This window comes from Aptenodytes forsteri, unplaced genomic scaffold (genome assembly GCF_000699145.1).
Source record: "Aptenodytes forsteri isolate BGI_AS27 unplaced genomic scaffold, ASM69914v1 Scaffold215, whole genome shotgun sequence".
Classification (NCBI taxonomy): domain Eukaryota; kingdom Metazoa; phylum Chordata; class Aves; order Sphenisciformes; family Spheniscidae; genus Aptenodytes; species Aptenodytes forsteri.
The window spans coordinates 536,192-561,847 of record NW_008795910.1 but is presented as its reverse complement, the minus strand read 5'-3'; the positions used below and the strand labels follow the sequence as shown (position 1 = coordinate 561,847).

General features: G+C 54.8%; 1 protein-coding gene across 1 annotated transcript in view; it reads left to right on the top strand.

The window, feature by feature from the left end:
• Positions 1-25,349, top strand: part of LOC103903388 (myosin-7B) — a 29,138-nt gene extending 3,789 nt beyond the window's left edge. Inside the window, exons 6-42 of the mRNA XM_009284582.1 lie at positions 859-955; positions 1,822-1,845; positions 3,770-3,862; positions 4,671-4,734; positions 4,856-4,954; positions 6,015-6,118; positions 6,664-6,802; positions 8,091-8,209; positions 9,031-9,180; positions 9,521-9,691; positions 10,408-10,587; positions 10,675-10,807; positions 11,316-11,392; positions 12,920-13,007; positions 13,494-13,611; positions 14,236-14,359; positions 14,864-15,000; positions 15,450-15,705; positions 16,284-16,526; positions 16,926-17,102; positions 17,450-17,595; positions 18,196-18,286; positions 18,969-19,358; positions 19,797-19,923; positions 20,410-20,528; positions 20,755-20,951; positions 21,153-21,502; positions 22,039-22,163; positions 22,480-22,595; positions 22,723-22,915; positions 23,008-23,211; positions 23,322-23,447; positions 23,618-23,788; positions 24,120-24,224; positions 24,645-24,740; positions 24,913-25,050; positions 25,233-25,349. Of these exons, the coding sequence (XP_009282857.1) occupies positions 859-955; positions 1,822-1,845; positions 3,770-3,862; positions 4,671-4,734; positions 4,856-4,954; positions 6,015-6,118; positions 6,664-6,802; positions 8,091-8,209; positions 9,031-9,180; positions 9,521-9,691; positions 10,408-10,587; positions 10,675-10,807; positions 11,316-11,392; positions 12,920-13,007; positions 13,494-13,611; positions 14,236-14,359; positions 14,864-15,000; positions 15,450-15,705; positions 16,284-16,526; positions 16,926-17,102; positions 17,450-17,595; positions 18,196-18,286; positions 18,969-19,358; positions 19,797-19,923; positions 20,410-20,528; positions 20,755-20,951; positions 21,153-21,502; positions 22,039-22,163; positions 22,480-22,595; positions 22,723-22,915; positions 23,008-23,211; positions 23,322-23,447; positions 23,618-23,788; positions 24,120-24,224; positions 24,645-24,740; positions 24,913-25,050; positions 25,233-25,241 (5,296 nt within the window). The 3' untranslated portion in view covers positions 25,242-25,349. The remainder of the gene's footprint in view (positions 1-858; positions 956-1,821; positions 1,846-3,769; positions 3,863-4,670; positions 4,735-4,855; positions 4,955-6,014; positions 6,119-6,663; positions 6,803-8,090; positions 8,210-9,030; positions 9,181-9,520; positions 9,692-10,407; positions 10,588-10,674; positions 10,808-11,315; positions 11,393-12,919; positions 13,008-13,493; positions 13,612-14,235; positions 14,360-14,863; positions 15,001-15,449; positions 15,706-16,283; positions 16,527-16,925; positions 17,103-17,449; positions 17,596-18,195; positions 18,287-18,968; positions 19,359-19,796; positions 19,924-20,409; positions 20,529-20,754; positions 20,952-21,152; positions 21,503-22,038; positions 22,164-22,479; positions 22,596-22,722; positions 22,916-23,007; positions 23,212-23,321; positions 23,448-23,617; positions 23,789-24,119; positions 24,225-24,644; positions 24,741-24,912; positions 25,051-25,232) is intronic.
• Positions 25,350-25,656: the final 307 nt, after the last annotated feature.

Sequence of the window (25,656 nt, the reverse complement as noted above, 5' to 3'; positions counted from 1 at the left end):
GGCGAGATGGAGGCCAAGGCCGGAGGGAGATGGCGGCGGCGGCCGGAGGGGCGGCGGCGTGGGAGGAGGGTGACTTGGGAGGGTGTAGGCCAGGTTGATTTCAAGTGACATGTAGATAAGGGCTATATAAAGGACTCTAAAGGACCCTATGCTGCTGCCAGGAGCCACGGACATTTTTAGCCTCAGCCATAGCCTAATTAGGAAAGGCAGGGGCTGCGGAGAGATGCTTGGCGTGTGTCCGGCGGCGGCTCTGCTCCCCGGCTCCCCCCCAGCTCTTTGTGATCTGGGATTACAATGGGAGAGCAGCTAACTATAGGGATGAGCTCAGTGAGGCCCGCTGGCCACCCGCACCCTGCACCGGGCACATCGGCCCCTGTGGTCGCCCGGACAGGATTCGCCCCAGGGCGGTGCCACTGCTGTCTCCAAGCCCCCCCCAACAAAGCGGGGCGTGCTGAAACTACGGGAGCGGGAGCAGGCGAGGCTGGTTCCTGGCTGATCCCAGACAGCTGAAGCCCCGGGGCCGGGGCCGTACAGCCTTGGTGGGTGCCGGCACCTCCCGCCATATCTGCAGCGGGCAGCTGACCCCCCGCGGCACCTTCGAGAAGGCAGGCAGAGCCTGGGCTTGCAGCCGGAGGACATGGTGAGGATGGAGCTGGGTTTCGCTCCAAAGACAGGCCCCAAAGACAAGCACGTACACCCCCAGGCTGGAGGGGGTTGGTAGTGCCGGCCTCCCCGTCCCTCTGACACTTTGCTTCTCCCTCCTGGCACGATGAGTGGGGTGGCAGGTCAGCAGGGTCTCTGAAGTTTTGCCTGTTCTTTGCCTCATGTCTTTGATCTGTGTATTTCTGTTACTCTAAGCGGAGAATCTGGTGCTGGTAAGACTGTAAACACCAAGCGGGTCATTCAGTACTTTGCCATTGTCGCAGCCTTGGGCGACACACCGGGCAAGAAATTAGTAAGACCCTCTTTTGAAACAAGTTCTTGCTGTTTTCTTCCTTTGTTTATTATTTTTTTTCTTCCCTCCCCCCCTCCCCCTTTCTTCTTCTTTTTACTTTTTTTTTTCTTACCCCAACTTTTTGCATTTGGAAGCGTGTTTTGGTCTGACCCTCCCAGGGCTTGGCTTTTCCCTGACTTTTGAACAAGCAAGGCTTGAAATTATTCTGCTCAAGGGGAAATGGATTTTTTTTAATGTGGCTGCTCAATCTGCGCAGCCTGGAAGAGGTGCTTTAGATGCCCTCTTTATCTTCCTCCTTCAACACCCCACAGATCTTCTTAAAGAGCATTAAAAGAATGGAGTAATCCTGCCATTTCCCACTTTGCCTCTTTTAAGCCTTGCTTTTCGTCCTTTTCTCCTTTTTTTCTCCTCTTGTTCATTTTGACCCTTTTCTACCTTGTGCTTTTCTTGCTCTTGTTTTGATTCTTGCATTTCTTTGGTGCTGGTTATTTTTGAGCTGCCCGTGCAATTGCTTATTTCTTCTTGATACATTGAGGCTCCAGCCTGCTTTTCCCTTGAAGAAGCAAACTGGCTGCTTTAGGTATCAGACAAGCATATTGTCTGATATAATAATACTTCAGCATTATTTTCTTTACTCTTCTTTGGGTTTGGATTTAACTGTTCTTGCTTTTTGACGCATTTCTTTATTTTCTTGAGCTAATCTATTTAACAACTTTTTGGCATCTCTTATAAAGTTTAATCCTCCCATTTTTTCTTGGACGTTTTTTGGCACTAAATGGTCATGCCCTGCTTTTCTGACCATGCTTCTTGTGGTTCTTGCCTGGCTTTTCTGGATTTCTAAAGACAATTTTCTTTCCTTTCTCTAGGCAGCTCTTGCCACTAAAACTGGGGTAAGTGTTGTAGACTCCTAATCTTCAATGCTGAGGACAGGGTTCTGCTGCACCGCAGAGCTATGGCGGGATGATGGGGAATGCCTGTGTGGGGCATCTGCCTTGGGTCTGGGAGCAAGGGCTGCCCCAGCACCTGGGCAGTGTTTAGTTCTCCGCTTGGCTTTGTATCTTCCACCTTCCCATAGTTTGAAGCTTTGGTGTTGCACCTCTTAGTGACTTTCTACCTTTCTGACTCCAACCTCTCCTTCAAGGGATCATTACTCTTCAAACGCTCGTTTCTAACCAGCACAGTGCTTGCCCGGCGGTGGCATGGGCTCCTCCAAAGATAAGGTGAAGCCTCCACTCTCTGAGTCATTAGTGTCCCCCCCAGCCTCGAAGCCCAGCTGAGGGTGGTGGTGCTGAGGGGCAGGGGAAGATCCTCTTTGCCACGGGCAGCACTGTGCTCCGGCTGCAGACCGGGCCCCTGATGATGCCTGGACATGCCACCCTCTGCAAAGACCTGAACTGGCTCAGCCCACCACATTGCAGGCAGCTGATGTCCTTCTCTGGGGTGCATTTCTGAGGTGCTTAGCTCCAAAGAAACCACTGAGTGCCTTCGGAAATCCATCAAATGTTCAGTCCCTGGCGCTCCCAGCACCCCAAGGGCTCAGCCGTTTCAGCAGCTCAGTCGTATGTCCTTGGCCCTCGGTTTCTCTGTCTGAGCACTGAGGGACAGCCTTTAGCTGATGCACACTCTTGGTTGGGGGATGCTCATTAACACATGAATCTCAGACCACTTGGGCAAACTTACTAAGAGTGAGATAGCTGGGGGGCTGAATCTGTGGGTCCCGGGGCAGCCCATGGGGCAGCCCCCATTGAATCTCACAGGCCAGGCAATTTTAGATCAGGCTGAATTTAAAGATAACAGATCAAAGGATATCCAAGTGACAAAATACAGTTTGTTAGTAAAGCTGTGATTTACAGCTGCTCCCTGTCTCTTTTGCCCTTCACACACCTGGAGCTGCAGAGGTGGGGAGCAGTCATGGGCCCAACGTTGAAAAGACAAGCGTGGCTCTTGGTGGGCAGAGCCCAGAGCTGGTGTTTCCCACCTAAGGAAAGCCCTATGGACTGTAATGTGTCAGAACATGGGCAAAAGCTCTCATGAAAAATCCTGTGCCACCAAACTCTACTACTGTTGTCAAATCCCACTGTCCTTCGTGTGACTTGGCACAAGTCTCTTGCTTCTCTCCTCGAATTCTTATCCTGCTTTGCCTGCATTAGGTGGAGGCTGTCTATGAACTGTGCATGTTAAACATGAATGGAAGAACAAGGTTAGGGGAAGATTAATCTTGGGGCTTGCTCAGGAGAGCTCCAGTGAGTTCAGCAGATCACACCAGCTGGGACCTGTGATGTGTTCCCATCACACTGTGACCCTGCTGTGCATGTTGTTGGTGTAGGGAGTCATAGATCAAGCCTGTTTTCTGGATCTCTTCTTTTGCAATGTGCTGTGATTTGAACTGTCCAAGACTTTGGTTTGGTGGAAGAGGAAATGCCTGGCAGAGTCAGAGAGCCTGAAATGTTTCAGTCTGTTGTGGTGACAATGTGTGCTTGCTCTTGGTTTGCATGTTGTAACAGCCTAAGAAAGGGGCTAAGGACTGCTGTGTGCAGAGGGGACAGTAGCCTGGATCTTTAGAGCGACCAGTTCAGGCAAAGAGAAGCCCACAGAGAGCATTGCTGCAAAACCTAGCTCTGCTGACCCCTAAACCGAGCTGCATTGCCTCATGAGACAAGGAGATGCCTCAGGAGCAGCAGGCTTTTAAAGACAGCTAACAAGCGTAGCAGGCAGATGGTGCAAGGAGCCCCACTCTCTGTTTCCCTGTGTTGTTGGTAACAGATCCCCTCCGGCTGGGTGGGAGCTGACACATCCTTCGGTTTTGTTTTCCAGGGCACCCTCGAAGATCAAATCATTGAGGCTAACCCAGCTATGGAAGCTTTTGGCAATGCCAAAACCATAAGAAATGACAACTCCTCACGTTTTGTAAGTGTCTTAGCAAGACAGAGAGCTGATGTGCCGCGTTTATGTAAGCTGAATGCATCGCTTGTGGTATTGTGTTTTTGTACAGCGTGAGCCAAAGGCACGTAGCAGAAAGCTAGCTCTGCTTCCTAGTGGGATTGGATTGCTGAGGCCAAGCTTCTTCTGGTTACATCAGTGCAGTAAATGGTGTGCTGGCCAGAATGAATCGCCCTGGTGTCACAGCCTGTGGCTGGAGAGAAGTCCCTTACAGGACGAAAACTGAGAGGGCCAGTAAGCGCAGCCTGGAGTGCTGGAGCTGGGACAGACAAGCATGCCCCTTCCAGGGAGCGGCATCTTTTTTACTAAGCCCAGCCTGGTTCTGCTGTGGGATGCAGAGCTCATCAGCCACAGGTGGCTTTGATGCCTGTTCTTGTTCCTTGGAGGGAAAGGAGACACTCCTGGGTGAGGTTCTTCAGCACACCACAGAGCAGGCAGACTTAGTATCACACTGCCCCACAGAAGTGCTTAGCTTTAAGAACAAGCCTGAGGACAGGGATTTATCTGCTGTGAGTGAAATTTCTGCCAGCCTAGTGTTTAAAGCCTTAGGCAATGCTGTCTGACCCTCTGCACGTTACAAACCAGAGGGCTTCACACACCCACCCCTCACAGAGCCCAGTAACTTGCCTGGCATCAGCAGAAGCCTAAGAAGTGGGGAATCTCCACTTCTTGTAGTTGTCTGTAGGGTCTTGTAGTTGTCTGAGGTTTCTAGGAGCTGTTCAGAATTGTACCTGTGTAGCCAAGCCCAGCACTTACCTCCTGCGCATGTTTTCAGGGCAAGTTCATCCGGATCCATTTTGGCCCCTCAGGGAAGCTGGCCTCCGCAGACATTGACATCTGTGAGTAAACGTGTGCCAGCTGCGGTGGGGAGGGATTTCATCTCACTATTTGTGCTGATGCTGGGTCAGCTCCAGGAAAGAACAGGCCCTCCTCTAACCCCTCTGCCCTATTTGATTCTAGATCTTCTGGAAAAATCAAGAGTGATTTTCCAGCAACCCAAAGAGCGAAGCTACCACATCTATTACCAGATCCTCTCTGGGAAGAAACCAGAGCTGCAAGGTAAGGCAGCCAAAGCTGCAGCATAGCCTTTATAGTGTGATGGCCTGAAAATAGCCACAAAGAGCCCTGTTGTCAGCTTTGGGGTCCACAGGGAATGAGCAAACCCAGCTCACCATGCAGGTACTGCCCTTGAATGCTTTGCTAGCTGCGCAGGATCATAGGATTGGCGGATAATTCAGGGTGGAAGGGATTTCAAGAGGTCATCTAGTCCAGCCTCCTTTATCCTCACAGACTGAGAAGCCAGACTAAAGCCCTTTCTGCAACTGTCTAGGAGCAAAGAAGTGGTCACACAGGGTCTATCTGCAGGGTGGGAGCACGCTTTGCAAAGCTGCCTTGCGTAGAGTCCTCATCGTGTGGCGGGTACAGCACTGACCTCAGCATGTGCAGGCTGGATATTTACTCATTTTGGGGTAGGGGGAAGTGTTTTGCAGCTTCCTCTGAGCTCCTTCAGCCACCCTAGCGAGATGACCCGTTTCATGTGAGCTTGAAAACGGCTGCACAGCTCACTTGCAGCAGCGGCCCTGGTGTAGACATATCCTAGCTGTGTTCCCCAGGACAGTCCCAGCGGACCCGAATTTGCACTGGGGCAGTCCTGTGCCCTGAGCAGCCCTGCCCTCCAGGTGCCAGGTCGCACGGAGTGCACAGGAAACCTTTCCACACTGCAGAAAGATGGCTGGCACAGTCCCCTGGGGTGGTCAGCCTCTTGGCTGCGGGCTCTTGAGCTTGTTGCTGGCTCGAGAACAATACCTTATTAGGCAGGTCTGGAGAGCTGTGCAGAGCAGTAATCTTATCTGGTGGTCACAAGGACATGGATGGCCACTTCTAAATCAGTCTGCAGCCAAGCCATATCCCAAGATAGCAAGCAGGAGGCACATCACAGAAGAGATGGACCCACGTGTGGGCCTGCCTGGGCTTGAAGAGGCTGTTCCTCCCACCGGCTGGTGCCCTCTAGTTGAGGCTGGTGAAGCCTTACCTCTTCATCTGTGTCCAGGGCTGCCCCTCTGCCCCAGCTTTGTCTCTGTCAGACTGGCCTCACCCTCTGCATGTCTTCCCCCAACAGATATGCTGCTGCTCTCCCTCAACCCCTACGACTACCACTTCTGCTCTCAGGGTGTAACAACTGTGGACAACCTGGATGACGGCGAGGAACTCATGGCGACAGATGTACGTGTGCTTCCTTCACACTGCACAGCCTGAGGCAGGGGCCTGGGGGAGGGCACAACCTCCTTCTGGGCAGACATGAGGACGTGTCCTGGCTTTTCTGTGTCCCTCTAAATTAGCTGTGAGTTCCCTCTGGTTTATTGGCAGTTGCTCTACACATGCTGTGAGCCTACAAGAAAGAGCAGAGTGACTGTGATCTCCATCAACAGCCTCCTCCAGACAAGGAAGGGAGAGTAATTCCCTGCGTTAGGAAGGGCCTGTAGCACGTGAGCACTTCCCGTGGCTCCCATGAGAAGATGAGACCTCAGCTCGGAAAACCTCCTGCTTGTGGATGCTAGGCTAGTCCTTTAGCTTTCAAATAGATCTTGTGGGAGCTGGACACACATCCAAAATCCCATGGACAGGAGTCCTTGGCTAGGTGCCCACTGGATAGAGCACCCTGCCCAGAGCCCCAGGATAGGGAGAGCGCCTTAGGAGACAGTGGGAGGACCAACCCTCACCTCAGAGTGGTGATTTTGTTCTGTCTATACTGCTTTGTCTCTCCTCAGCACGCCATGGACATCTTGGGCTTCAGCAATGATGAGAAATACGGCTGCTATAAAATAGTGGGCGCTATCATGCACTTTGGCAACATGAAATTCAAGCAGAAGCAGCGAGAAGAGCAGGCAGAGGCTGACGGCACTGAAAGTGAGTTTGGCTCCATGCTGCCAGATCTGCCCAGCCTGGGCTGGGCATGCAAATTCCTCCAAGGGCAGGCTGTGATAACTTCCCTGGCCTGGTCTGCGAAGGTCAGTGACCACAATCCCAAGCAACCACACTGTCTTAGGACATGCTGTAGGTGCACAAAGGGGCTTGTCCTTGAGCGGGCATATTTAGGACAGCCTTTTCTGCAAGCACTAGGTGGTCTCATCTGCATCAGACTTGCCTCAGCAACATCACAGGCTGTTACACCCTGGCTGTGCTTCACCTTGTTCAGTCTTCTGCCTTTCATCACCTCTTCTCTTGCACTTCATTAGACAGCCTTCCAGAGCAGGTCATCCACAGAATATGAGCCAGGCCATGATCAGGACTGCAAGGGCCTGCTCAAGTCACAGCCTCCTGAAGAGCGGTTAGAGTAGGATACAGTCACTGTCTAATACTTTTCCTTGTTTGTTGCTTAGAAAAATCCAATGCAAATCATAGGTCTAAGAGAATAGTCAGGCTGCAGAGCAAACCTGAAAATTCAGAAAAGTCAGAGCTCAAATATTTTCTATTGCTTTTGCACTGGTGCATTATGCCTGGCTCCCAGGCATAATGGAGCAAGCTTCAAGGAGAGGGTGACTTTCCAGCATGTGGAAGGATGAGAAGGGGGAGCCCTATCACTTAACTGGAAGGCTTAAGCAGTAACTAAACATCAGCTGAGGCAGGGATCCAGCAGAAATGACTACCTGGATCAGACCTTGTCATGCTAACATTCATGAAGGAAGAGTTCCCCTTGCCTGAGGAATGTCAACACAGGATTCAGCTGCTACCTGGTAATTAAAGAAGATTTTGATCTAGCAGTGATTTCCATACAGAGGTGATTTTCTAGCTACACTCTGCTATTAGGAGTCTATGAAAGATAACCAAGAAAATCACCTCTCTTCTGGTCAGTTAAAATTCACCGCATAGGAATCCAAGCTTCCACTGGAAAACGCATAGAGATCCCAGATCAAGAAGGCTCAAAAACCTGATAGGCACCTGATAAGGGGCAGCAGGTCTGCTATGGCCATCTCCTCCAAACAGTAACTTCTCAGGCAGGAGGTCCAGACTTTAAAGCATCATACCATACCCAAGATGGGAAATCATACTAGACACTGGAGGAGACTCTGGAGCAGGTGGAAAAACTAGTACAGTTAGCATTGATCAGCAGAAGAGCTGGTAATTATTTTTATTTTCTTTTTTTCCTTCCTGGGGCTTCCCTGCTGGCTCCTCATGCCTTTGTACTGTTTTACAGGTGCTGACAAAGCTGCCTACCTCATGGGAATCAGCTCAGCTGACCTCATCAAGGGGTTGCTCCATCCTCGTGTGAAAGTGGGCAATGAATATGTGACCAAAGGTCAGAACGTGGAACAGGTGAGTGTGCCGGGACACAGTTCCCTGCTCACACTGGTATGTGACTCCTCTGCAGGCAGGCCCATTGCGTAATGTTCTCTGCACAGGGCAACTGGTGCTTCAGTTCACTCTTTTGGGTTTAGGATGAGACTCCAGAGCAGCATGAGAAGATGTATCCACAGTTACTGGCTTTTAGCAGCTGGGAAAGTTGGTGGCAGAGCTGGCAGATAACTTTGGACGTTAACCAAGACTGGAGGTTCAATGCAGTATCTTTGAAATGTGGGTTGGATCACAGCCAGAAGAGGTCCAGTTTCTGTGGATCTGCTTCAGAGACAGTCACACTCCCATGAAGAGTTCAGCTCTGGAAAATAGAAAACTCATCTAAATACTCATCTAAAACTCATCTAAACTGATCTTGTGGGAGACTCAAATGCACCAAAAATATATCTTGTCAGATTCCGGCCACATCACAGTTAGGAACCCAAACCTGGCCTGAATAGTGCAAGCCAGTCCTCAAGTAAAATTCAAGAGGACCTTAGGAGCTGGTGTCTTATCCAAAGTGAGCTGTAGGCTCCTGCCATGCACAAGACTTCTGAAAATATCACTTTAGACTGAATCTGTATCCTAAGACCTTGGAGGCTAAGACCAGGCCAGGGACAGAATAACACACTTGTGAGCATGTGAAAACTAATCTTGGAGCATATACTGTAAACATGAACTCCCTGGATCCATCTGTCTGTCCTTTGCGTGCCAAGAGGAGCTCTCTTCTTCAGCCTCTAGCTCCTACAAAAGCAGGGAGAAGCATAAGTGCTCACGATCTGCTCTATGACTTGCTTTGGCAGGTTGTCTATGCTGTGGGAGCCCTGGCTAAAGCTACCTATGACCGCATGTTCAAGTGGCTGGTGACTCGGATCAACAAGACCCTAGACACCAAGCTGGCCAGACAGTTCTTCATCGGAGTACTGGACATTGCAGGCTTCGAGATCTTTGACGTGAGTTCTGCAGGCCCCCTGCAATGGGTTCGGGGAAATGTTGTAGCTAGACAGCTCAGTCCCCTAGTGTCTGACAGCTCTATCTCCTCCAAGTAACTGCTGGCCTTGATAAGACAAAGAGCTCTTGTCTGAATTAATTTGTCTGGAGCAAACAGGCAGTTCACAAGGACTGTTCTAACATTGCTGTGGGCATATCTCCAATGATTCCTGGCTACCTGCTCTGGTAGCAATCCAGCTGAGCCTAGCAGAGATCACTCTTCACACCCAGACAAAGCAGAAGAGTGAATCCCTTCACGTCTGGAGCTCCTCCTTCTGATGCAGGTTTGTTTTGTTCTTGCAGTTCAACAGCTTTGAGCAGCTATGCATCAACTTCACCAACGAGAAGCTGCAACAGTTCTTCAACCACCACATGTTTGTCCTGGAACAAGAAGAATACAAGAAGGAAGGCATCGAATGGGTCTTCATTGACTTTGGCCTGGACCTGCAGGCTTGCATTGACCTGATTGAGAAGGTAAAGCATGAGTCAGGGCACAGGAATGGTACTTCTGGTAGGCGGCTTGTTTGCAAAGACTGGAACAGTGAGAGGTGCTCTGCTACCAGAAATGAAATTAATCCCTCCCCAGTCAGTGGCAGGTGCCCAACTTTGTTTTCCCACTTACAGCTCAGAACCTCCAGCCCATTGAGTCCTCTTTGACACAAATTTTGACTTTATGAAACCATGGAAATTCGGTTCCTAGCCACCGGTGAGCCACAACACCTGGTGCAGCCTTTTCCTCCAGAGAACAGCGATCTCTGCCCCTTTTTTCTTACCCACTTGCTGCCCCTCAGTGCCTCTTACTTGAGTACTTGCTGATTCAGAGGAGCTTGTGTAAAAGATTTCCACCATTGCATGGAGGAAACTCACCTTTTTTTTTAGAAAGGAGCAAACCTGTCAGGATACTGGAGAGGATCTCCCCTTCCCAACAATCTGATGGACCTGGGCAAGCCCCCATGTCTTGCAGGCCTGGCCAGTCCCACTCTGACTGGCTGGAGGTCAGATGCAGCCTGGAATACACCAGTGACAGCTTGCCCTGTGGTCAATGTCTTGCACCATTTGCCTGAATGAGGATGAGGTCTCCCAAGTCAAGCCTTGCCTCGCCTTGCTCAGTGGCACAGAGAATCCCCCATTCTGGGATGGGATATGGCAACACTGAGCTCAGACCTCTTTATACCACCTTCTCCCTGCAGCCACTGGGAATCCTGTCCATCCTTGAAGAGGAGTGCATGTTCCCAAAAGCCTCCGACATGTCATTCAAAGCTAAGCTCTACGACAACCACATTGGGAAGTCGCCCAACTTCCAGAAGCCCCGGCCAGATAAAAAGCGGAAATACGAGGCCCACTTTGAGCTGGTGCACTACGCTGGTGTGGTACGTCCCCTGTCAGCTCTTCCACAGCATTCACACCTTCCCCCTTGCAGGGCTGTCCTTACCTTTGCCTCTCTCCTCTGGTGACAGGTGCCGTACAACATCATTGGGTGGCTGGACAAGAACAAGGACCCCCTGAATGAGACAGTGGTGTCCGTTTTCCAAAAATCCCAAAACAAGCTCCTGGCCTCCCTCTATGAGAACTACGTGAGCTCTACTTCAGGTGAGGAACAACCTCACCCCTTTTTTGACCTCGGTCTCTCCCTCCCTTTGCAGCAAAGCCTACTCACCCCCACGCCCAGCTGTTGGTGCAGCATTCCTGCAACTAGCAGCCCGGGCAAAGGGAATACCCACATTCACCCCTAAAAACCTCTCTGGCCTGGGTAGGTGGGTAGTGTGGACATGCAGTGCTGTGGCCTAGGGGCTTTAGGTGGGTGGTTAGGACCAGGCTGAGCTTGTGCGGTGCTGTAGAGCTGTCCTGGTGGCCCTGTGACTTGGGATGTGTGAAGGGGTTTCTTGTTACCAAGAGCTGAGGAGCAACACCCAGAGTTGGGTGCTGTGGGAGATGTTTTTGGTGGTCTGTGGCTTTGCTCTGCAGCAGGGCACTACCATCTCTGCTTTACAGAGAGCAGGGGCTGTGGGCGTTTCAGGAGTGTTTGGGGGTGCTCCTGAGTCCTCCAAGCCAAGCAGATGTTTTGCTGATGTAATTAATCAATATTTCAACCCAACAGAGGAATCTCACAAGCCAGGGACCAAGGAGAAACGTAAAAAGGCAGCTTCTTTCCAAACAGTGTCACAGCTGCACAAGGTAAGAGCCAGCCCCTCATCCAAGGCCATGAGGGAAGCATGCTCAGAGTGTCCCAGTATCAGTCCCACTTCCCTGCCAAGACTCTGTGGTATCTTGCACATGAGCTCCTGAGGCCTGAAGGACCACCAGGGCTCCTGAAGGACCACCACTAGGCAAAAGCTCCTAACACCCTCTCGTCCCTGGGCAAGGGGCCTGTGCCTGGCAGAGTCCCAGCCCTGTCCCCATGCTGCTAGGGAAGGACACGAGCCTCCAGGCTGGGAGAGCGATGGCTCCCTTTGAGCTAGGGCTTGTGCTGCTTCTGCCCACGTGATGCTTGCGCTGCTCAGCAGCTCCTTCACCTTTGAGAGAGCGGCAGTTAAGACTTGTAGTGATGTTTAGATAATGTATTACATGAACATCACTTTAAGTCTGTGCTACTTCTCTCCTCATTCTTGTCGGCGGGAAGGACAGCCTTTGGGCAGAAGAAAATGGAGGAGGATCTTACAGGTCTCTGAGCAGGCAGCTCTCTGCTGTCCTGTCCAGGGAGGTGACCTGAGCTATTTTACAGCTCAGGATAATGCACACCCCCATTCCCATGCTCACCACAGGAGTTATTTGTCCACCCCAGAGCTTAAGGAACTGGAAAACAGCACAGAGGGGCATGTGAGCCCAAAGCTGTGTCCTGCCATGACAGCCTTGTGGTGACAGGGTGCTCAAAGAGGGCAGCGCTTGTGTCAGAGTCACACGTCTCCCAAGACGTGTGACTTTCTTCCTTCTGGACAAGTCACAGGCCTTGGGGAAAGATGTCTGTGATGAGAAGTTGCCCCATGACGACATGGAGCTGTGGGAAGGCATTCCCTTCCCTGAGCTGGTCCTGGAGAGGCTGAGCCTGTATGAGCAGGGGAAGGCAGCCTGGAAAGATCGAGGGTGCAGATGCCGTTCCCACAAGAAAGGACAGGGCCATGTCTTGGCTTGAGCCCTGCCTTGGAGAGAAAAAGAGGCCCAGTCTGGATCGACAGGGCACTCTGTCACGGCCGAAGGGCATGGGCAGCACTGTGGACGTGCAGGGAAAACCTGATAAGATGAGGACTGCAGCCGATGTGGATGCCAGCACTAGATTTGCAGGGTGCTGAGCACAGGGCTGATGGGCACCAGCAGAGCTGTATACCAGGAATATGCTCAGTCCTGTGTTCCTGGCTCTCCCCTGCAGCAAAACTTTACCTACAAATACTTGGGAAGCATCTGGCTCCTCTCTGGCATAGCAAAACCTGCAGGTGCCATTTGGCATGTCTGCCAGCCCAGTCCCCTCTGCCATTGCTCCCACCCTGGCAGAGGGCAGTGGTCCTGCTATGGAGCTGGGCATGTCCCATTGGCAGGATAGCGCAGAGAGCAGCCAAGCAGGGGAAAATTCCCCCTTTCTCATGACGAGTGGTAAGGGGCTCTCAGTGTCTGCTCGCTCCCTGCCGGTCAGGGGAAGGGGCTGGAGAGAAGTGTTACAGGGGAGCAGAGCTGTCACCTCACGCCTCATCCCCTGTGTCTGCCCTACAGGAGAATCTCAACAAGCTGATGACCAACCTGCGCTCCACTCAGCCCCACTTTGTCCGCTGCATCATCCCCAATGAGACGAAGACCCCAGGTATGCATGGACTGAGACAGCACCCTGGCAGTTCCCTTGGGTGACATCCACATGTGGGAGCTGGCAGGGACTCTTGCGCCCATCTTCTCCCCAACCCTGTTCTTGCAGCAGGGTGGAAGAACAGTTCTGCTCTCAGTTCTGCTGCCACTGAGACCTGGCCCCATCTCAGTGTGGAAACCCCTGTGACCCATGCCAGTCTCCTCTACTGGGGAGAATGAGTTTTGCCAGGCTCCCATTTTGGCTGTGCATTGATGGTTGGGCTGCCTTGCACTTGTGTATAACAGCAGGCACGGATGAGTCTTTCAGGCTGACTTCCACCATCCGAGGCCCAGGCTGCAGCACTGGTGCTCAGTGTAGGCCTACAGGACAGGTTAACACCCGTGTTCAAAATCACGGGCTGCTTCCAGAGTTCAGGCCCATGCTGCAGCTCCATTTCCCCTGTCATCTTGGGCTGAGTGTCTGCTCCGTCTTTGTTCTCACCCATAGGAGCCATGGATGCCTTCCTGGTGTTGCACCAGCTGCGATGTAACGGTGTCCTTGAAGGTATCCGCATCTGCCGTAAGGGATTCCCCAACAGGATCCTCTACGCAGACTTCAAGCAGCGGTAACTCCCTCTTCTTCCTTGCCTAGCAACCCACACACGTTCTGAGGGGAGACAGACTTGCCCTGGCTCTGACCTGCTCCCCAGCTTGTGCAGGGCTGGTCTGAACCACCACAATACGCCCAGTGCATGTACAATTTGGGATAGCTCTGCTGCTGGCTTTGTGGTGCCAGGCATGGATAGTTTGGTGCCAGACGTGATGAGACAGCAGGGCTGCTGATGTTTGAGATGCTGAATGCAGGGCTGGTGCAGGTGGATGGTGGCAAGCCTCAGGTCCTCCAATCCTGGCTCGGATTTCTCTCTGCCCTTGGGATCCTTACCACTCTAGCTGGGCCCATCCCCCCTGCTCAGCCTGGGCCTGACCAGGCATGGTGACGCCAGTGGCCTCCTCCTGCGCAGGCTTCCTTGTGTTCAGGGACTAAGATCTGGCAGGGTTCCCTGGTGTCTGCTCTGCAGAAGAGCCCATGCTGCACCCTGGAGCTCCTGGTTCATACATGGCTCCAGGCTGTGCTGCAGTGACATGCTTCCAGGGGGAACTGGCGTGACTGGGGTACAGGGATGATGTTGGAGCCATCAAGTCTGCACTGGGGTTCTCTTGCATGTCCCGCCTCTGCTTTGTCCCTGCAGCTACCGTATCCTGAATCCAGCAGCCATTCCAGATGACAAGTTTGTGGACAGCAGAAAGGCCACAGAGAAGCTGCTGAGCTCCCTGGAACTGGACCGCTCGCAGTACAAGTTTGGTCATACCAAGGTGAGACCAGGCAGCTGGTCCTTGGGAGGGAGGCACTGCCCCTCCTGTATCTCTGCAATCCCAGTTTGCTTTCTGTGCCCAGCTTGCTCTCTGCCTGGCCACAGCCCTGCTGAAGCCTTGCGCTCTGCAGGTTGCGTGTGGCCCTTGAAGGGATTGAGGAGGGCAGAGGAAGATGCAGGCTGGGAAGAAGCAGAAGGTCACTGCTGCCTGACCTCCTACCACCCAGCACAGCAGCTAGTCTCTGCTGGGGAATGTGATGTGCTCAGGACAGGGATATCTGGTGCCCAGCTGTGCCTGTGCCTTGTGTGGGTGCACCTCCAACCAGTGCAGAGCATGGGTGTGTGCCTGTGCAGGGAGGGCACCTAAACCTGGTGTGTAGCCCTCACTGCTCTGCGTATCCCTGCTTTGGGCCACATGTAGCCCAGGTCTGCCTGACAGGTTATGTTACCCCTGAGCCCTCTGTCCTCTCTGCTGTTGACTCTGTTCTCACCCTCTTGCCTGCAGGTGTTTTTCAAGGCTGGTTTGCTGGGCTTTCTGGAAGAGATGCGAGATGAGCGTCTGGCCAAGATCCTCACCATGCTGCAGGCCAGAATCCGTGGGCACCTCATGCGCATTGAGTATCAGAAGATCATCAGGAGAAGGTAGAGTTGTGGGGGGGAAGAGGCAGAACTTTGTGTGTCTCCTTGTTCCTTCTGCCCATCTCAGTGGGTTTGACCTGTGGGGCTTGCCTGTGGCTGGCAGTGGTTGAGTATGGCCCTGTCCTGAAGGGATGGAGGCAGACCTGTAAGAGGTCTGGCATGGGCCTGGTAGGGAGGGTCAGCATATCTTGGGGGGGGGGAAGCCTTTGGTTTCCACTGGAAGATTCAGAGGGATGCAGAGTGAAGAGACCTGAAAGCCAGGCCACACCACCCATCCCACTAGGGCCATTACAGTGTGCAGACAATGTGCCATTCATTCAACATACTGCTATTTGTTCAGCTGATGGAGAATAGAGCCATGGCCAGGCCTGCAAAAGCCAGGTCTCTGTTGCAGTGAGGATGGGATGTGGGGAATCTACACTCATGATGATACTGTGCTTGTATCCCTCCAGGGAAGCCCTCTATACCATACAGTGGAACATCCGGGCCTTCAATGCTGTCAAGAACTGGTCCTGGATGAAGCTGTTCTTCAAGATCAAGCCTTTACTCAAGTCTGCTCAGACTGAGAAGGAAATGGCCAACCTGAAGGAGGAGTTCCAGAAGCTGAAGGAGGCTCTGGAGAAGTCCGAGGCTAAGAGGAAGGAGCTGGAAGAGAAGCAGGTCTCCATGATCCAGGAGAAGAACGACCTGGCTCTCCAGCTGCAGGCAGTGAGTGCCTCACCCTCTCTCTGCAAGTGTAAAGATAGTGCAGGGTCCATGCATAGAAGAAGGAGCAGAGCATGCTAGACCCCTCCTTCAGCCTCTTGCAGTTCTGAGACTCCCTCATTGTCACAATCTGTTTGAAATCCAATGTTAGACTTGGTGCAAACCTGAAGCAACATCACAGACTTGCCATCTTTGAGCTGCTGTGGGGATTCATGCTCCCCTGGCTCTGGAAAGGGTGATCTCCTCACAAGGGGGTGGGAGGATGGCAATATTTGCTCGCCAAACTGTGGCTAATCTGTGCCGTTTCTGTGCCAGGAAGCGTCAGTCCAGTGTTTCCTTCCTCTGGAAAGATTTAGTTGCTGTTAGCTCTTTGGCCCTGGTTAGTGTTAGCGGTTGTCCCATGGACCTTGAAAACGGGCAGTGACTGGAGCTGTCTTTTTTTGTACACCTGAACACCTTGGGCTTGCTCTGCCCCTTCCACAAGAAGAGCTTCAGCTCTGGGCCAGGATAGCATGGCTGAGAGCCTGCTGGTATGCTCCTGGGGCAGTGGATGAGCACTGGCTCTCCTGTGCCTGTCCCAGGAGCAAGACAACCTGGCAGATGCAGAGGAACGCTGCGACCTGCTGATCAAGTCCAAGATCCAGCTGGAGGCCAAGGTGAAGGAGCTGACAGAGCGTCTGGAGGATGAGGAGGAGATGAACTCAGACCTCACCGCCAAGAGACGCAAGCTGGAGGATGAGTGTGCAGAGCTGAAGAAGGACATCGATGACCTAGAGATCACGCTGGCCAAGGTGGAGAAGGAGAAACATGCCACGGAGAACAAGGTAACTAACCCTCCCTGCAGAGTACAGCCTCATTGCCCTGCGGCCTCAGTGCTTGTGGGGGCACTGAAGAGAAACGTCAGGGACGAGGCTGCTGGTGTGTGGGAGCTGGGGCAGGGCAGAGTGCAAAGAGGTGTGGGAGAGGGCAAAACCCTCTGGTGTCCTGCCTCATTGCACAGGAGTGGTATGGGCAAACGGTTCTGTGCAATGGCAAGTGATTTGGGGCATTGACAAATCACCTGGTGGAACCAGCCTGGCCAAGGGGAGAGGGGCTGGCTGCTGCTCTGGTGCCAAGCTGCTGTTGATCATGGACTCCTGCCTTTCATGGGTCAGGCTGCTGTATTAGCTTTGCATCCCCTCTCTCTGAGAAGATGCGCTCAATTTTTGACCTCACTGATCTAGGTTAAAAACCTGATTGAAGAGATGGCTGCTCTGGATGAGATCATTGCCAAGCTGACGAAAGAGAAGAAAGCACTGCAAGAGGCTCATCAGCAGGCCCTGGATGACCTGCAGGCTGAGGAAGACAAGGTCAACACGCTGACCAAAGCCAAGGTCAAACTGGAGCAGCAAGTGGATGATGTGAGTCATAGGCCAGTGACAGTGAAGTGAGAGAGGTTTGAGTCACACCTGCAGGAGAGCCCAAAGGCTGTCCCTGAGTGGGATCTGGAGGGTGGGATAGTTACCAGATCCCCATTTAATATGGCCAGTTGATGAATAACCCCATTGACAAACTGCCCCTGAACCAAGAGGTGGTCCAGAGTACCCCATGGAGAGCAGTCCTGGGCTGAGGAAATGGGACTGGAGACCAACTAGGAAACAGCTCTGGATCTTGGGGCTGGGTGAAGTTCCCACAGCAATGTACATGGGGAAGGTTGGGGCTACAGAGGGTCCTTTCCCTCCCTATCCTGTCTCCCTTCATTCTCCAGCTGGAAAGCTCTCTTGAACAAGAAAAGAAAGTCCGCATGGACCTTGAAAGAGCAAAGAGGAAGCTTGAAGGAGACCTAAAGTTGACACAAGAGTCTGTAATGGATCTGGAGAACGACAAACAACAGCTGGAGGAGAAACTCAAAAAGTGAGTGTGTGATATGTGCCTGGGCTGTGTGCTTACCCTGCCAGGCCAGTGCCCACCTCTAAATCAAGTGGACGTGTGGCCTCTGCAGGGGCTGCTGGGATGTGGCTTTGAGCACTGCTGGTACGTTCAGTCCAGGCAAAATGAGGGCTTAGTTTTCCTGGGCACTATGCAGAGATGCTGAAGAGCTTGTCAGCTGCACAGACTAATAGATCAGGGCGCTATAGACCTTCTTCTGTACGTGGGGTTGGAGAGGAGAGACTTGCCTGGCAGGATCCTAATGCAGAGCTGGGACCTCAGCTACAAGTACAGACTTCATCACCCATGTCCCATTCTCACTGGGGAACTGGAGAACAACACCTAGGGACCTCATAGGGAAAACCCCAGAGCCAGGCTGTCTGCCAGTTTGGCCACTCCAACCCTCCCTCAGAGCAGTCCATGCGCTGCTTCTTACCCCTGCAGTCCCTCTCCTGTGTGGGTTTGTTTGTCCTCTGGACCTGGGTGTTATAGTGCAGGGAACAATCTTCCTCTGGCTTCAGAAGCCAGAGGGACTTGGCAGGACAGTGTTTGTCTGACCAGAGGCTCTGCCTTCTTTCTGTATAGGAAAGACTTTGAAATGAGTCAACTGAACTCAAGGATTGAAGATGGGCAAGTGACTGAGGCCCAGCTGCAGAAGAAGATCAAGGAGCTCCAGGTATGGTGGAACTGTTCTCACAGCCTGGGAGTACTAAATTTCCATCAGATGTAATGTGCTGGGGAATCTGCATGGGCCAGTCCCTCTCTGAGCACAGGGGCATCTCCTTGGCAGAAGAGTGATGAAAAAAGCTGGCATCCCTCTCTGAGCACAGGGGCATCTCCTTTGCAGAAGAGTGATGAAAAAAGCTGGCATTGTTAGCAGAAGCAAAGCCCTCTGCCAAAATGTGGTGGACTGAAAATTAAAGAATGAACTATTGAGGTGAACGCTAGCACCAGCAAGAGGAACAGCTTCTAGGATGTAGTTCTCTGTCCAGATTAAAACCTTAAATCCAGTGCCCAAACTCAGCAGATCCAGATCTAGTATGTTGGGCTTCTTCCTATTAGAGACCAGCCCCCAGATTCAGGCTGTTTGCATGGAGGTTCCCGCTGAAAAGTAGCTAGTATCAGCCTGGGTCCTGATGGCAGGCTACAGAGGAGAGCAGAAGCTCTGCAAAACATGCTACCAAGGAGCACCAGGCATGCCTGCCTCCAAGAATCCCAAAACGGCCCAAGTATTTGCTCCAGACTGGTGGCTTATTGCTCCCCAGCATCAGAGGAGACACCTTGCCCCGTTGTGGAGAGCAAACATGCTGGAGCTTCACCCAGTGCTTGGAGCATCTGCCTTATTCTGTCTCTGCTAGGCCCGCATTGAGGAGCTGGAGGAGGAGCTGGAGGCTGAGCGTGCTGCCAGAGCCAAGGTGGAGAAGCAGCGGGCAGAAGTGTCACGGGAGCTGGAGGAGCTGAGCGAGCGGCTGGAGGAGGCTGGTGGGGCAACGGCCACGCAGTTGGAGATGAACAAGAAGCGGGAAGCAGAATTCCTGAAGCTGCGTCGGGACCTGGAGGAGGCAACCCTGCAGCATGAGTCCACAGCTGCTGCCCTGCGGAAGAAGCACGCAGACAGTGTGGCGGAGCTGAGCGAGCAGATCGACAACCTGCAGCGCGTCAAGCAGAAACTGGAGAAGGAGAAGAGTGAGATGAAGATGGAGGTGGATGACCTGTCATCCAATATTGAATACCTCACCAAGAACAAGGTGGGCACTGGTTCTGTATGGGGCAGGTTCATCTCTTCTGTGAACAGCAGTGCAGCTGGTTGCAGTGTGTTCAGCACAGCCGTGTCCATGGGATGTTGTCCTAGGTAGCTGTTTGCCATGGCCAAGTCCCTCTTTTTCACTAGGTATAGCTTGTCCCTATGTCACTACGGTAGTGCTTGCAGGATGCTTTGCTTGTCCTAGTCAAGTCTGGAGGATCTGGGAAGACACTTCCTGGGAGTCTGACTGCAAAGAGCCACTGTTTGCTTAGCAGAGACACGAGAGCTCTGGCAGGCTCCTGCTCTCTGCCTTGTGTGCCCATGGGATCAGCTGGGCAGGGCAGTGAGGTCCCAGGGTGATGCAGTCACTGAGCCCCTCCTGGGAGAACGGTGCTCTCGGGCCAGAGCTGGGTCTCACACAGGCTTTGCTTGGTGCACGCAGGCCAATGCCGAGAAGCTGTGCCGCACCTATGAGGACCAGCTGAGCGAGGCCAAGTCCAAAGTGGACGAGCTGCAGCGACAACTGACCGACGTGAGCACGCAGCGGGGCAGGCTGCAGACTGAGAACGGTAGGTGGGGGCGGCAGCCAGGGGACACGTGGCAGCCCTGGGGCTGGTCTTGCACTGGGGCATCTGAGCAGGGGAGCTGTCGTTCAGCCGGGCAGACTGTCCTCCTTCTCACATGGACAAAAAAAAAATAGCAGGAGTTCCATCTGGAGTGGAGGGGAGTGGGATGTCCGTGTTGTGCCACCACTCAAGCCTTGCAGAGGTGCCATATAGCTTGGCAAGGAAGAGGACCTCTGTGGTGATGCTAGTTGTGCTGGGGGATGTGCTGCGATCTCAGGCATGAGAAGGAGGGGGTTCCTAGCTGGCGTACTTTGCCTTTAGCTGCTTGCACCTCTGCCCATGGGCCCCAGCTTGCCTTGGTGGGGATACAGTCGGGACTGCTGGAGGTCTTCATGCAGCTGAAGGCCACAGGCTCTGGGGAAGTGTGAGCTAATGCAGATTGCAGCCCTTCAGCCCCAAAGTAGCTGTTTTGGCTCTGTTTGAACCCAGGGGAGCTTAGTCGGCTCCTGGAGGAGAAGGAGTCCTTCATCAACCAACTGAGCCGTGGCAAGACCTCATTCACACAGAACATTGAGGAACTCAAGAGGCAGCTGGAGGAAGAGACCAAGGTGAGGCTTCTAGGGCATGGCTCATCTGAGTGACACAGATCTCAGGGAATGGGATGTGTGTCCCACTGTGGCAGTGGCCCAGATTCTTGGACTGGGGAGGTGGGACATACCCTGCATACAGGAGCCCCAAGGGCAGCTCTTTCCCGCTGCCCCCAATCCCAGTGCCATGGCCGGTGTCCTGGAGCCTGGGGCCAGCTGCTCCTCTCATAAGCTCTCCCTTCCTCAGAGCAAGAATGCCCTGGCCCATGCCCTGCAAGCCTCCCGGCACGACTGTGACCTGCTGCGGGAGCAGTACGAGGAGGAGGTGGAGGCCAAGAGTGAGCTCCAGAGGAACTTGTCCAAGGCCAATGCGGAAGTGGCCCAGTGGAGAACCAAGTATGAGACGGATGCCATCCAGAGGACAGAGGAGCTGGAGGAAGCCAAGTAAGTCTCATGGCAGAAGTTGGTTCCATGCAGGTGGCAAGTTTCCGTTCAACGATGGGGCTTTCCCAGACTCCAGGGTGAGACTGCACCCCTCTGCCCGGACTTGAGGCTGTTTGGGCAGGCTGAGGCCTCCCTTCCTCAGAGCAGCGGGGTGGGATGACACTTGGGCTGGGAGCACTCACCCCTTGCTGCCGTTGGCAGGAAGAAGCTGGCCATCCGGCTGCAGGAGGCGGAGGAGGCAGTGGAGGCTGCCCATGCCAAGTGCTCCTCGCTGGAAAAGACCAAGCATCGGCTGCAGACTGAGATCGAGGACCTCTCGGTGGACCTGGAGCGCGCCAACTCGGCCTGCGCTGCCCTGGACAAGAAGCAGCGCAACTTTGACAGGATCCTGGCCGAGTGGAAGCAGAAGTATGAGGAGACCCAGGCGGAGCTGGAGGCATCACAGAAGGAGTCACGCAGCCTCAGCACAGAGCTGTTCAAGCTCAAGAATGCCTACGAGGAGTCCCTGGACAACCTGGAGACCCTCAAGAGGGAGAACAAGAACCTGCAGGGTAGGACTGGGCTCAAGCTCTCCCCTTGGACTCTCTGCCCAGACTCCTGCTCTCACGGGCAGCCTCTGGCTCCCCTGTCCTCAGCCACGTGGTGGGACGGGGGTGCCTTGTAGGCAGGGAGCAGACCTTGCTGCTCAGCCAAGCCTGGCCCATCCCTTGGAGGGATGCAGCAGCCCAGCCAGGAAGCCAGCATGTGTCCTGCCCTCTTGCTGGGGGCACTCTGGGCAGACAGGCAGTGTCGCTTGCCTCTTGTTTCCAAATGGTGCATATTTTGCTGCCGAGAGTGCCATGGCTGTGGCATGGGACTGGCTTGGGGGTGTTGCTCTTGGACAAGCAGGTCTCCATGGGTCCTTAATGCCTCTCCCATGCCCTCTCCTTCACCCAGACTGCAGAAATGTCCCCAAGTACAACCTCAGCTGCTCTCCAAGGGGCTGGGGGGACATCAGCCGAGCCTGGGCAGGGGGATGGGGAAGTCACCTGTGTGGGGCTGGCCCCACAGACTTGTTCCTGACCAAATGCCCTTCTGTCCCTGCCAGAGGAAATTGCTGATCTGACTGACCAGATCAGTCTGAGTGGCAAAACCATCCATGAGCTGGAGAAGCTGAAGAAATCCCTGGAGAGTGAGAAGAGTGACATCCAGGCAGCTCTGGAGGAGGCTGAGGTGGGTTCTTGTTTCCCACTGATGCTTGCATGTGCCCGCTGCCCTCAAGAGCCACTGGCCCACCCTGCAGCTCTGGTTGGGTGGTGCTGGAGCACCCACCACACCCACACCGTGCTGGCAGGGTGACAGTCCTGAGCTGGGCTGCAGCCCCTGGGTACCCCGCTCATGGGGGTTGTACAACCACAGCAAGGCACTGGGGTGGCTCCACCTGCCCTGCTCCCCATAGCTCGGGGCTGGGGGGCAAGGCCAGGCTGGGGTGGGTGGCTGGGGAGATCCTCCCCAGAGGCCACCTTCCCACGGCTGCCGCTGTCTCTAGGGGGCCCTGGAGCATGAGGAGAGCAAGACTCTGCGCATCCAGCTGGAGCTGAACCAGATCAAGGCTGATGTGGACAGGAAGCTGGCGGAGAAGGATGAGGAGTTTGAGAACCTGAGGTGTGTGCTGAGAGGGACCAGGCTGGGCCATCGCTGTGGGGGCAGAGCTGGCACCATTGCCCTGATAGGGCTGCCCCAGACTGGGTGTCCCTGGGCAGACGGGGCTGATGCATCATCTCTCCCGCAGGCGCAACCACCAGCGTGCCATGGACTCCATGCAGGCCACGCTAGATGCAGAGGCCCGGGCCAAGAATGAGGCTGTCCGGCTGCGGAAGAAGATGGAGGGAGACCTGAACGAGATGGAGATCCAGCTGAGCCATGCCAACCGCCAGGCTGCCGAGTTCCAGAAACTGGGCCGCCAGCTCCAGGCCCAGATCAAGGTTGGGCGGCCGCGGGTGGGACAGATTCGGTGCTGTCCCTGCTGCCAGCCCCGGCTCCCTCCTGTCCCCGCTGACCCCGTGCTGCCCGGCAGGACCTGCAAATCGAGTTGGATGACACTCAACGCCACAACGATGACCTGAAGGAGCAGGCAGCCGCCCTGGAGCGACGCAACAACCTGCTGCTGGCAGAGGTGGAGGAGCTGCGGGCAGCGCTGGAGCAGGCAGAGAGGACCAGGAAGCTGGCGGAGCAGGAGCTGCTGGAGGCCACCGAGAGGGTCAACCTGCTCCACTCCCAGGTGAGGGAGTGCCAAGTCCCGCATCTCTGCTGGCACTGGAGAGCCAGGAGCCTGTCTGGCAGCGGGGCCGCCGGCTGGTTCCTGTGACACTGAACCTGCTCTGTTCACAGAACACAGGCCTGATCAACCAAAAGAAGAAGCTGGAGACAGACATCTCACAGCTGAGCAGCGAGGTGGAGGATGCAGTGCAGGAGTGCCGCAACGCTGAGGAGAAGGCAAAGAAGGCTATCACAGACGTAAGAGCATGGTGGGGACTGTGCTGTATGGTTCGGCAAGGGTGCGCAGCACCCCGTGGGGCTGGTGGGTAGGAGGAGAGGGGAGGGTCTCAGAACTTCTCCATTGAGCCCATGTGTCTGGCAGGGCTGCCTGGCCTTGTGGTGATGCCTCTGTGCTCTTGGCCTTGCAGGCTGCCATGATGGCAGAGGAGCTGAAGAAGGAGCAGGACACGAGCGCGCACCTGGAGCGGATGAAGAAGAACATGGAGCAGACCATCAAGGACCTGCAGATGCGCCTGGACGAAGCGGAGCAGATTGCTCTGAAGGGGGGCAAGAAGCAGATCCAGAAGCTGGAGGCCAGGGTGAGAAGGCAGGGGCAGGAGCAGGGGCAGACCCCTGGCTGCATCACCCAGGACGTGGCTCGTGGTGCTGCCCCAGCGCCTGTGGCACCAGGCTCTGCAGGGCACCAGCACTGCCCCATCCCTCTGGGGCCAGGCTGTGCCACAGGGGGACCATGGGCAGTGAGGGACAGTCCCCAAGGACCTGCAAGCCTGGGACCAGCTCCCAGTCTTTGCTTGGGGCGGCTTAGCCTCTGCTGTGGCTTCTCTGAGCTGCGAAAGTGGCTTGGCCTCAGCTGGGGCTGGGGCTGGTGCCAAGGAGCAGAGTGCTGAGCTGGCCTCTACCCACCTGCAGGTGCGGGAGCTGGAGGGAGAGCTGGATACGGAGCAGAAGAAGATGGCTGAAGCCCAGAAGGGCATTCGCAAGTACGAGCGGAGGATCAAGGAGCTGAGCTACCAGGTACGGCAGCACCGGTCACAGCTCCAGCCCAGCAGGACTTGGCCCAGCTCTCCCTGTGCTCAGCCTCTTGCGTTACCCGGTAATGCCCCCGCCCAAGCTCAGCCCAGCCTGGGCTTGTTCTGGGCTCTGTGCAGGGACTGACAAGGGCAGGACAGGCTTCTCCCTGTCACAACATCCACCCCCTGCTCTGTGTCCTTCTGCCCGTTTGCCAGCACCTCCTGAGCTGGGTGCTGGGACACAAAGGGGGGGGACCAGGGGACAGACCCTGTGACATGGGACTGGGGGGGCTGCGTTGGTGCTCTCTGTGTGTGAGAAGGGCCCTGGCACCACTGGGACTCTTGGATAAAGGTATGGGGCCAGCCGGACCCTGAGTGGGGGGCGTCTTCTGGGGCCCTGCTAACGGAGCCGGGGTACTTGCAGGCTGAGGAAGACCGGAAGAACCTGACACGGATGCAGGACCTGATCGACAAGCTGCAGAGCAAGGTCAAGAGCTACAAGCGCCAGTTTGAGGAGGCGGTAAGTGCCCGTCCCCACCACTGCTCTCCTGGGGCAGAGGACAGTGCTGCCCTTCCCCGGGGCTGCCTGGGACGGCTGCAAGAGAAGGGGGCCATGAGGTCAATGTGGGGAGCTCGCGGCCTGGTGTGCCGGCTGTGCCCCGTGCACCCACCTCTCCCCTCACTCCATCCAGGAGCAGCAGGCCAACTCCAACCTGGTGAAGTACCGCAAGGTGCAGCATGAGCTGGACGACGCGGAGGAGCGTGCTGACATTGCCGAGACGCAGGTCAACAAGCTGCGCGCCCGCACCAGGGAGGTCATCACCTCCAAGGTAAGCCCACCCAGCCATGGGGAGCCAGAGGAGCGGCTACGCAGCCCACGGCCGCATGCTGCCCAGCGCTGCCGTGGCACAGCTGTCCTCACCTGCGCTGCTGCCGGGACCTGAAGGGTGGCCGAGTGCCCCCTGCCTCCAGGCCCAGGCTCTCACCAAAGCCCTTTTGGTTTTTTTGCCAGCACGAGTAGTAGGAGTCCGGCTGCCTGCCCCGTCCCCAGCTGCCTGCTGTAGGTTGAAGGCAAACGGCTGCAACAGTCGCTGCCAGCTTTGCACCGCGTGAATAAACGTAGATCTGCCAGGACTTGCCCCGTTGTGTCTGTCACGGGGTAATGTGGGCCTTGGGCTCCCCCGCTGGAGATGCGGGGGCCAAGCTGGGGTCTTCGGGGACATCTTTCACAGCCAGGCAGGGGCAGGCGAGAGGCACAGGCCTCCCCTCTCCCTGCTCTATTGCCCTGGCTTGCTCCACACTTTAGGTGGGTTTTGGGAAAAGAGCGCTTTCCTCATCCCTTCCCACCAAAACACTTCAGCCTCCTCTCAGCTGCAGGGGACCAGAGCCGAGGGGTGAGGGTGGAGGGCAGACCAGACCTCACTGAAACCATTACT